This window comes from Vipera berus (genome assembly GCF_964194415.1).
Source record: "Vipera berus genome assembly, chromosome: 6".
Lineage (NCBI taxonomy): Eukaryota > Metazoa > Chordata > Lepidosauria > Squamata > Viperidae > Vipera > Vipera berus.
Genome location: NC_138208.1, coordinates 49,511,108 through 49,522,956, shown reverse-complemented (window position 1 = coordinate 49,522,956; position 11,849 = coordinate 49,511,108). Strand labels below are relative to the sequence as shown.

The following is an 11,849-nucleotide window of genomic DNA, read 5'->3' as shown; positions in this document are numbered from 1 at the left end:
GGATGCCCAGTTTATTTCCGAACTTACTCAGAAACTTCCACAGCTGAGGGACAAGAACCACTAAGAATTCCGGCTCCTTTTATTTTATTCATTACTACCGGTAGTAACAGAAACATTTGAAGGGCAAAATGGATGCCAGTCTTGGTAGAAGGGAGAGAAAGAGGAATTTCCAGTTGTTTCGTTCATTTATTCTTTTTTTCTTCCAGTTTTTAACTGAATCCCACGGAAAGATGAAAATATTCTTGACAAACTTTGTACAGAAAGAGATTTATTTTACAGTCTTGGGAATGTTACCTACATTATCTTATATACAAGATTACATCCCATATTTTAAATATATATTCTGTTAAAAAAGGGGAAGTACTAAAATTATATACTTGTAATTTTATACACACACAAACACACACACACGTACACACTCACATACAAAGAAACCAAGATCTCAGGATCATAAGCTTCCTTCAAACAAGAATGAGTGTTTCAATGAAGATGTTCTCCAAACACAAATATATTAATTATAAAACAATTGGGTGATAAATAAAAATAGAATTTAAATCAGAGAGGGACCGACGGTACCCTTTGTCAGGAGGGAAAAGTTTCCTCTGAAGAAGGTGCACATTTATTTATTCAGCTGTCCTGCCCTCCCTATCCCCTCTAGAATTTCCAGAAGATTAAATTATTTCGGGGTTTCCGCTTCAAGTGCGAACTCAAGCAGTTCCTTGCACTGCCCGTTTTCAAAAAAAATGCTTCCGGATCACTACTTTTCCACCACTTCTTCCCCGTTGGGTACTTTGCGGTCTTCGGAAGAGATACTGTTCACGATGGAGGAAAGGCAACGCAGGCTGCTTGAGGCTGAAGAATCCGCGGGAGCCCCTCCTGTTTTGCAAAGAAGAGAAAAGCGGGAGAGCAACGTTAAGATCAGGACTTTAGTGAGCGTAAACAGCAAGGAAGTCAACTTTCCACTGTAACGCTTCAACCCCTTCCTCCCCTAGTATTTTAATCACCCTCATTCTGGTGGTTAGCATCTAGACTAATGCATTTATGACTGCGCCGGCTCTCGGGATCTAAAACCTCACCATCGTATGCACCTCCAGTCGGGTGTGACTGAGTGGCTGTTGTCCATGCAGTTCTCAAGGTCCCCAGGGGTCAAGTACGACTCCAGGGTAATTTGATCTTAATAATTCTGAACGGTTTGGCATTCTTTCAAGGAAGAATGTAAGCGCACAATGCGACATACGTGCACATGTGACAATGTGACATACATGCAGCTAGCATGCAATTCGCTGCGTTGACTTATAAAAAAACCCCCGGGAGTCTAGGAAAAGTTGTGCCGTAGTAAATCGCTTGAGACGCTTCAGTTATTTTAACGCAATCAAATTTAGGGCCAAATAGGCTGCTAAACTTATGCTTCGAAACCAGGCTTTCCCATTTCATTCCGTGTGGGGTCTGTTATCTCCGAATCGCCTGTAAAACACCACCGATATAATTGGGTCCTAAAGCTCAGCTGTTTCGGAAGCTGCCAGGATCCTACAGGCGTTTACTTTAAGAATTCTAAACTTCGAAGCGAGCTTTTAACATGCTGGTTGCCTTGATTCTTAAAAGAGAAGATCCAACTGTACAAAACGCTTGTTTTGATTCTGGGCCTGAGATACACGGAAAACAGCTGCAGCGCTCGGTGAGTAAAAATGTATTCTAGATATTAACCCCGGTCACAATTTTAGGCTACTAAGTTGTCCTGTTGAAATCGGCACTTGCACCCTGATGGCTCATTGCAGCTCTCAGAAGCAGAAGAAGATCCCGTTTGGCTGAGGTTGCTTCCGTCACCTAACAGCCACTCCATTTTGTTAATTGTGGAGATCGAAGAATTTGTGAGGATTTGGGCTGTCTTGGCAGCCAATTCAGGCCAAACCTGCGAAGGACAGACGTCTGGACGGGGCCCCGGTTCCCCAGCCAATTTAGAGGCGGAGAAGTGCGCTCCTACATCCCGCTAGCCCAGCATGAAGCGCGCTTTACCTTCCTTGGCACTGATCGGCAACGTCCGGGAATGGTCAGAACCGCTCGGCCAGACGGAGCTGCAGGTGTTCAAGTAGTCGGTGGTGGCCATCTGAAAAGGAGAAGGAGAAGGAGAAGGAGAAGGAGAAGGAGAAGGAGAAGGAGAAGGAGAAGGAGAAGGAGAAAGAAAGAAAGAAAGAAAGAAAGAAAGAAAGAAAGAAAGAAAGAAAGAGAAAGAGAAAGAGAAAGAGAAAGAAAGAAAGAAAGAAAGAAAGAAAAGAAAGAAAGAAAGAAAGAAAGAAAGAAAGAAAGAAAGAGAAAGAAAGAAAGAAAGAAAGAAAGAAAGAAAGAAAGAAAGAAAGAAAGAAAGAAAGAAAGAAAGAAAGAAAGAAAGAGCTGGGGAAGAGGGTAAGGCCGCGATTACCAGCCACTTCCAAGCGCCCGCCCCGCCCCACTGCCGCGCCCAGCCCACTTCCCCGGCTGGCCAAGGCCAAGTGAAGAGACGGGGCGCGGGCAGTGGCAGAGCCGCGCTTACGTTTCCGCGCGTGGGGCTGCCGAAGCCGAAGGCGCGGTTGTCCGCGGCGCTTCCCTCGCCGGCGGGCAGGAGCAGCTCCTGGCCTTTGTCCTGCTGGTCGAGGCGCTGGAGCAGCTCCTGCAGCCTCTCGATGTAGCTGATGGCGCTGCGCAGGATCTCCACCTTGGGCAGCCGCTGGTTGGGGTTGGCCACCGTCCGCCTCTTGAGGGCCTCGAAGGCCTCGTTGATCTTCTTGAGGCGCCTCCTCTCGCGCAGCGTGGCCGCCTTGCGCCGGTCGGTGGGCGCCGCTTTCTTCTTGCAAGTCTTGCAGGCCCAGATCAGGCACTGGCCCGGGCAGTGCAGCGGTTGGAAGCCCGGCGGCGCCAGCACGTGCTGCTCCTCGCCGCTGCTGTCGCCGCCGCCGCCGCCGCCGCCGCCGCAGGGCTCCGGGGCTAACTGGTCCTGGCACGACGAGGGCGACAGGGTGCTGTCGCTGCCCGGGTAGAGCGGCGACCCCTCGGCCATGTCCAAGCTCTGCAGGGCCCCATTCTCGCTGTCCAGGTAGAAGAAGTAGGAGCCGGATTCGAAAAGGTCCATCATGATGGGCTCGCGGGTCGCCTCTGGGCCTCCCGGAGGGGGGGGGGGGCTGGTCAAGGCAGCCCGGAGAGCGCGCGCGCGAGAGAGAAGCGGCCCGACGGAATTTAATTAGCGCGGTGACATAAGAGCCCTCGGCTGCTTTATATATAGTAGCCCCTGAAACTCTATCCAACTTTTAGCTGTCGCCAGGCAGCCCCCTCCGAGGAGCCGAGCAGAAAGCCAGCTCTGGGTGCCAGCCTGAGACTGTTGTGGGCCAGGCCGAAAGGAGCAGCAGAAAGGACACACATCTTCTGTTCCCCACCCCCACCCCCACCCCCAAAATTATAAAGCCAAGAGCCATTTTTTTTAAAAAAAACGGTGGGGGGAGGGAATGAATGACAAAGCTGAGTTGCTTGTCTCCTGGTCTAAGAGTGTCGGGTGTGAAGGAAAAAAACCCCAGTACAGTTAGTCCTCGACTTATGTCCACAGTTGAGCCCCAAATTTCTGTTGCTAAGTGAGACATTTGTTAAGTGAGTTTTGCCCCGTTTTATGACCTATTTTCCACATTTGTTAAGTGAATCACGGAAGTTGTTAAGTTGGTAGCATGGTTGGTAAGTGAATTGGGCTTCCCCATCGACCACTTGTCAGAAAGTTGCAAAAGGTGGTCACATGACCCCAGGACTCTCCAACTGTTGTAAGTATGAGTCACTTGTCAAGTGTCTGAATTTTGATCAAATGACCATAGGGATGCCACAATGGTCATAAGTGTAGAAATGGTCATGTCACTTTTTCCAGTGCCATTGTAACTTCGAGCGAACTGTTGTAAATCAAGGACTACCTGTAATCAATTTCAATCCCAAATAAGGATGAAGCCTTGTGGACCCAGGGCTACGTATAGATCTCCGAAGTAGGGCTGAAGATTACACCTGCAAAGAGGCAAAGCAACATCTGAGCATTGGGCTGAGCATTATTGTTGCCTTTTTCTTTCGGCATGCCATTCCCATGACCCTAATCGACTAGGTGTGGTCCAAGAGTATAAAGGGAAAGGGGCACTGTGGCAATGCTGCTAAGAAGATCAGCAAGTAGCAATCATCTGAGCCTATTATCACAAGACTTTGTTTAGCAGCTATGATCCATCCTGCCCTCAGGGACACTTCTCCTCATCCCACCCCAACATATTTTTGACCTTTAGAAAAGCTTGGCTATTTGCTCAGGCACTCAGGCCATGATGAGTACACATCTGGAGTAGGTGTGATGTGAGCCCTGGTTGTCTAGGAAGCATTTTCTGTGTTTATATGGAATTGTTCACTGTTTGATTTCCTATGATTTGTTGTAAGATGCCCATAATCTCAGTGCTCAATTTGGGTGGCCATATATTCTTTTCTGTCATCCATCCATGGGCTTATTCATAAGGCTCTGTTGGCATATAGGGAATGTGCATTCAGTGGATATATGTGTGCCATGTGTGCCAGATTGCTCAATTTTCAATCAGACCCTGTGTTTGAAGCAAGTAGCAATTACTTGTTTGCATATGTACTTTTAAACAATACCGCTGGACTCCAGCTCAGACCAAATCAAAATTACTGCTTCCTGTTTTTTGATATACATAATGCAAATGCTTAGTAACACATCTAGTTGCATTGGTTTTCGATGGCCATGTTTTTTTCCTAAGAATTTAGGAATAAATGGAATGGTGTAAACAATGATCTGAAGCCAACGTCTGCATGACCAGATTCTATACTTTGCCTATTAAGTGCCTGTAACATACCAAACATTGTAAAGAGTAACCTTGTTGTTCACCCTCGTGGAAAAAAAAGCTCTCCTTATACGTCAACTTGATTTCAAAGAGTTGCAAGTACATGTTACAAATAACTACTGCAGAGAGATAGAAACATTAATTCCAGTGAAAAAGCTTGGAATCCAAACAGTCTATCTGGGATCAAGCGATCAAGACGCTTGTCCATGCAGAGGTCAGCTATTTTTACAGTGGTGCAAACTAATAATTTGTAGCATCTAATCTACTCTGTAAAAATATGTCTTCACTTTCCAGGATATTTTATACTCTCTGACTCTCTAACATTGTATTCTTTGAATGAAAAAATCCGTTGCAGAGAATTTCTTTTCCTGTTGCTTCTTTCTTCAAGAGGGAGTCTTTTTACCAGTATTAATGATTCGCTTTTGGAAACTGTGGGCTGAAGTCAAGGTGATGGTGTCATAATGGTCTAAAAGTAATACTGCTAGTATTTTCCTCCTTAAATTATTTATTGTGCACAAGGCTCTAGCTTTTCTTCTTTTATTTTTAGTTCTGATAAGCTCATCTGAATGCTGAATTATGCCGGTACCATCCAGGACAACTCCAGTAATCCCAAAAAGTTTTAGGAGATGCAGGTGGTCATGGATTTTCAACTTCTGAAGTATATCATATTGATTGTATTAAGTCAAAAATAACATGTTTTTTTTTCTTAGAAAAGAAGGTTAAAGTTTCCTGATTATGAATGGTCACAGATTAGATAAATTTATTGTTAAAAGTATTTTGCAATCTGATTTCAGACTACTAGTTGAAAAGTCATGTTAAGCTAGTAAAAATCAAACATAAAAGCAATATGTATAATAGAAAAAAAATTGTTCTACCACATAGAAGTACTAATCACGCCCGAATGTTTGGAGACTCAATTTGGTTTTCAAAATTTTGCTTATGGTTCTTAGATCTAAATTACATGTCTTGCTGAAATATACCAGTAGTCTGGTATTATGATCAAATAATTGTAATAAACATATTAGTCTTACAATTAATACATATTTATCTTCAGATGTGTATATATGTATGGAAATTCAGTATGATACTAAAAGATTTTTTCCTACCTGATTAAAAATTCAAAGCTATATAAAATATAGCCTTCTTTTTCAGCAATAAATACTTGAAAAAACATTACATTGGAGACTTTAGTGAGGTTTCATGTTGGACTAAATGTCCTTGAAGGAGTGGGGACAGAATTGCAATGGAGATTGATGATCAGATGGCTAATACTGGATGACAAAGATTCTTCAGAATAAGGAAAGATCATGAGATTGTCCACTTGAACTCCAGACAGCTCCCTCCCCCCATGGATAGATGATAGGAACTGAGCTTTTTGTTGTCAGCTCATGAGTTAAACATCTGAGGGTCGAGGGATTTCAATCAAGCTCCCAGCCATTATCTTCCCTAGTTGAATACTGATTAATACATTTCTACAATATTGGTTTCCCGCCCCTTATGAAACAGAAAAAAATTTAAACTGCTAAGTCTATTTGCAAATTATTGAACTATCATCCATATATATATTAATTGCAAAATAGTTAATAAGAACAACAATAATAAAAATGACAAGATTAAAGTTTCAAAACCCTCTATTAACAAACTGTTATAATCAACTTGTGGAAAGTTTACCATGGCATCTTATCTATCCCAAAATATCTGAAGAGTTAACAATAATTCATTCTGGAATAAATATCCATGTTTGTTTCTTAATAACATCTCTTATCAATTATCATCCAATTAAATATAGTAAGTTCAGTCTCCACAATCGGTTTATCTTCCCAAGAAAGTCCAGATGAGTGGTTTCTGATTAAATGTAACATATCCATTCCCCAAAGTTCTTCAGTCCTCCTACAAAAATCTAATTTATTACTTCTCCATTCGCACAGGCTTTTGCTATTGTAAAAATGCAGGCTTGAACTTTAGAGACGGGTATGCAATTGGCTCAGTTGGTTCTATGTGTGTATAGTCCAGACATGTCAAACACAAGGCCCGGGTGCCGGATCCGGCCCACGAAGTGGTTTCATGTGGCCCACGAAGCCATCCTGGAAACAGTGAGGGAACGGCCCCACTGCCTTGGCCCTGGCCCAGAGACCCTCCTCCTGCCAGAGACCCTCAGATCTGTCCCACTCCTGCCCAGGCCCCCATAGGCACCCTTGATGTGAATGATGTAGAGCTGGCCATGCCCACCCAGTAGGCCACACGCACTCTAGCCACGCCCACCCAGTAGGCCACGCCCACCCAGGCCACGCCCACCCAGCCCCCTGAGGGCAACCGCAATGCTGATGCGGCCCTCAATGAAATTGAGTTTGACACCCCTGGTATAGTCCATATCTTTTTCCAGTCTTTCCAATGGTTTACAGCTTTTCAATCACATTCATTTTGTAACTCTAATTTCATGCATCTGAAGATTTTCTACAGCCATTATCATTTAATCAAACTTAAAAATAAAAAGCTTTTAGCTAAAAATTGCAGGTTACCAAAAGGTCCTTTTCTGAATATCAGCCACCCTTACTTGTCTGTAATCCAATATACTGTTGCTCTGTGTAACGTAGCCAGGAAACAAAGAATGCTAAAGCAGAAAAAAACAGGAAAGATGTTTTCTGGATATTTTGGTTCAAGATTAAATGAAAAACTTTAAAAAACCCTCAAAGTATTTGGTAAATTTTAAAAAATAAGGTGAAAATCCAAGATTAATATAAATCAAATGAAAGCACGTTCACTATCCAAGGACATGCTGTGTTTTCTTACAGAAAAATGAAAGTTATTCAAGCAGCATAAATCAAAGGGAAAAAAAGAACAGCAAGAGTCCACCAAGGGGTTAAAATAAATTAGCATTCAGCCAGATGATCAACTCTGAATGATAAAAAGCAGAGTAAAACAGATAATTTAAAAAGTGAAGTTAAAACTCAGGGATGCTTAAGAAAATAAACTGTTGAAAGGAAGATGGCTGACCAATGACTTTCTGACCAGTCCCAAAAGGGAACTGAAATCTTCAAGACTATCCTTCCCAAATGGCCATCCAAAAGCTGTATTGAGTCATTCCTAAGTGCTTCCATTCAAATCCAGGGCACAGCACTACCAGAGAATGAGGACCCAGATTGTTGGGGGCAATAAGCTGACTTTGTAAAAATGCCACTTGGGGGGGGGACGAAAGCCCTAATAAGCAGTCATATACATAGAATGAAGGCTATTGCTAAGCACATTGATTTGTGCTTCTTAGATTGTAAGCCGCCCTGAGTCTTCAGAGAAGGGCGGGATATAAATGGGATTAAAAAAAAAGAATCAGCTTTGGCAACAGTATCAGTAGATCATTGGCAAGAGACAAACAAAATCTCATACTGTTCAGCAGCCATCTTGGGGAGGAGCCCCTGGACCTCATTTATTAATCACTTTCAGAAACTGCTTTTTAATTTCTTTTTAGTTATTAGAAACATTTGGAACAATATGTTTTATAGTACTGAGAGAATTTCCATTAATCCTTAGTGAAAGAAGTTTTAAATACAACTTTAAGGACTTAAAAAAACTATTTTTTTAGCAAAAAAAAATAGTTTTTGCTAAAAAAAACAGCAAAAGAGTGATTAGAATGTTGGCTTTTGAAAATTATAAGTAAGATGGATTTGAAATAAGATTTTGGAATTAATAATAATCCTTCCTATGGGAAAATGCTTTTGTTCTGAATTAAAGACTTTTGAATTTAAAAGTCTTTTAGAAATCATGATAGGATGAGACTTTGAAGGTTGAGTACCTTGTCCTTTTGGACAAGATTGAGATTAATTGAAAAATTACAAACTACAAGAATGATATGGAAAAAGTTTTTACACTAGATATACACACAAAAACCAGCTAATATCTTAATAATTAAAATGTTTATACAAATAATAAACTATAAGAGTGACTTGGATAACTTTCCTATATTGTATTTACAAAATAAAATTATTAAAACTTTGAAGGATTTTTTTGTGAGAAGAAACAAAATGAAAAGACATCAAGTTCTAGGACATTATTTGAAGAAATTGAAGATGAAGACCATTAAAAGTATAAAGAAGGAATATAGAATTGGTTTGTTTGATCAAGATTAAATTAGATGTTTTACCTCTGGTAACTTAATGATTTTTTGCTGACCAGGACTGAACAACAGGCTTTAAGGATTTGTTTATAGATAAGACCAGGAATATAGGAAGAAGATATCATTTGTTGTGTTTTAAGACAAGGTGATAAGTAATAAAATTATTTATATTTATTTTTGTCAATATTTTTAAAGTAAAGATTATATTATACAAGTAAAACTTGTACAAGTATAGAATAAAGAAATACATTAAAAAATTAAAAAGTGAAGAAAAAAAGAAAGACAAAAGAAAAGTATAAAAAGAAACCTCCCCTTCATCAAAGCAAATATAACCAACATTAAGAATTTATAACTATCTCTTAAAAACCAAACATCTCATTATTCCACATCATACCCCATATTCTATAGCCCATTACTGAAACCTCATCTCTCCCTGTTAATCAGCAAAAGTCCAGTATGAAAACTACCACCCATTTTTTAAAAAAGAAAGCCCTTTGTTTCCTCTCTTCAAATAATCAAAATTCAGTTCCACTCAAAAACAATTAAATTACCAGAAATAATCACTGTCATGTAGTTCTAATCAAAAAGCCATTTAAACTTTCCCCCCCAAAACAAGGCATTATTTTGACCTTGATCAAATAAATCAGTCTTCTTCTTCTTCTTCTTCTTCTTCTTCTTCTTCTTCTTCTTCTTCTTCTTCTTCTTCTTCTTCTTCTTCTTCTTCTTCTTCTTCTTCTTCTTCTTCTTCTTCTTCTTCTTCTTCTTCTTCTTCTCCTCCTCCTCCTCCTCCTCCTCCTCCTCCTCCTCCTTCTCCTTCTCTTCATCCTCCTCCTCACTATAAGTCATAAATTCCTTTTAAAGTAGCTTTCTAGTGCCCTCTATTGTCTAATCTTAAAGTCTTTTTATCAATTCAGAGTATAAACAGAGTAATGTTCCTCTCATGCAAGTGCATCTTTTCAATCAATATCAAAAATCAGGTTCATCTGAGTACATAACCCTTATAAAACTTTCCAAAACCAACAATAATATTTTGATTTTTAAAAATATATTTTATTGATATTTTAGAATAACAATCTTTAGTGCTTAGTAAACAATGTGTTGTCTGGGTTCATATATTTCACAACAATAATAGTTAATTTATATGGTTTTATAATCCACATGCTAAATAGAAATACTTTTCCTTGTTGTTCTCTCCTTCCAATAATATTCTCCTTTTACTAACATTGAGCAAATATAGTTCTTAGTACTATCAATACATACGAAGTTGAATATAAATATTTTCCTAGTATTTAACAATAACATCAGTATGTAGTATCTTTTCTAATCAGCTTATTTTACAGTTGCATTTACAAAAAATCATCATGTAAATCGCTATACGTCCTGTTTTCATAACTCTTATTTAAGCTTAGTTTCCCCTCAGTATTCAAAACACTTTTTGTTAGCTATAGTTTTCTCAAAATTGATTACATTTAAATATCCAAAATATTTCATACATTTAAATCATCCCAATATTTTTACATTTCCCATATCATAGGAAAAAATTACTATACTACTTATAAATCACCTCTCTCTTACTATAAAACCCCTTCGTATCCAAAATTTGACTATTCTTTTAAATATATTCAGACAAATGTTTGGTTATATAATATTCCATCTGGTATGTCAAGTCATCTCTCTTGAGTCTGGCTCTTGCCTCTTCTTATTTAAGCTTAGTTTCCCTTCAGTATTCAGAATGTTTCTTATCAGTTATAATTTTCTCAAAGTTAATTACGTTTGAATATACAAAACATTTTGTTCATTTAAATCATCCCATTATTTTTACAATTCCCGTATCATAAATAAATACCATACTACTTATGAATCACATCTGTCTTACTATAGAACCCATTCATCTCCAAAATTTAACTATTCTTTTAACCTTATTCAAACAAGTATTTAGTCATGTAGTACTCCATCTGGTAGGTCAAATCATCTCTCTTGAGTCTGTCTCTTGTCTTCTTCTTCTGTCTGGCAGTTTTCCAAGTCAGTGTATTCAGCTTGCCATGGGATTCTTCCTGTGTTTTTATAAGTGTTGTTAAGAATGGGAAAGACAAATTGAGTAAGGTTCTTCTGAGGGGAGTTTTGCTCATTTATATTCGTTAAGAAGCTTCCACTTTTTTTCTCCCTCGATTTCTCTTTTCATTTTTTGTCTCCTAAACTCTGGTGATTCTCCTGATAGCTCTATTGCCCATTTTATCAAATCTTGTTTCTCATCTTCAGGTTTGTTTTGAAGTTCTGAAAGATAAAATGTTTTTTTTCCATTTCCAATGTTATAGCAAAATCTTGCAGATTTTTCTTTGTTTGTGTTAAGCTGTAATTTTCTTCATTTATAGCCTCCATCTTTGGATCACTTTCCTCTAGTTTTTGTTCTATTATCTGATTTATTTGTTCATTCTTTGTCATCATTTTCTGAGAATTTTTTGATTGTGAGCTAAGGTCAAGCACGTGCTCATTTATGTCATCAAAATTATTTTTTATTTCATTATGATTTGAATCAATTGTCGTTTGAAATAGTTGCAACATAGCATACATTTCCTCCTGGAAAATATTTGTCTTGTCTTCAAGTATTACTCCTGCAGGTCTCTGATGTTCCAGACTGGGGTTTTAGAAAAGAATATTGCGTGTGGTTTCTTGCCACATTTTCATCAAACCAGCCAGTCTTAAATTCCAAACACTATAGTCTTATATGTCTTATATGTAAACAGTCCAAAATGTTCAACCACTTAAAAACAATCTGGTAATTCCCCCCCTAGAAGAATAGCCAAAAAGTCAAAGTTTTTCTTTCTCTGTAGACGATTCTTAAACTTGAATATCACAGCTCAGTAAGTGTTTATAATCCAAGAAGGTCAGCAGTTTTCATAACA

The 11,849-nt window shown here is 39.1% G+C and overlaps 1 protein-coding gene across 2 annotated transcripts; it reads right to left on the bottom strand.

The window, feature by feature from the left end:
• Positions 1 to 308: 308 nt before the first annotated feature.
• On the bottom strand, positions 309 to 3,184 carry MYF6 (myogenic factor 6). Of its 2 annotated transcripts, XM_081332040.1 has the most exons (3): positions 2,528 to 3,184; positions 2,014 to 2,104; positions 309 to 876 (listed from the first exon to the last, which is right to left on the bottom strand). In XM_081332040.1, exons 1-3 carry the CDS (start codon positions 3,104 to 3,106, stop codon positions 758 to 760), a joined length of 789 nt encoding a protein of 262 aa, XP_081188166.1. In that variant the 5' UTR covers positions 3,107 to 3,184; the 3' UTR covers positions 309 to 757. The 2 variants fall into 2 exon arrangements, with proteins under 2 accessions (XP_081188166.1, XP_081188165.1); XM_081332039.1 differs by having other exon boundaries at positions 2,014 to 3,184.
• Positions 3,185 to 11,849: the final 8,665 nt, after the last annotated feature.

Coding starts and splice junctions, on each gene's coding strand:
- MYF6 (XM_081332039.1), bottom strand. CDS start 3,106: ATGATGGACCTTTTCGAATCCGGCTCCTACTTCTTCTACCTGGACAGC. Junction 877..2,013: donor GCCGATCAGTGCCAAGGAAG/GTAAAGCGCGCT, acceptor TTTGCAAAACAG/GAGGGGCTCCCGCGGATTCT.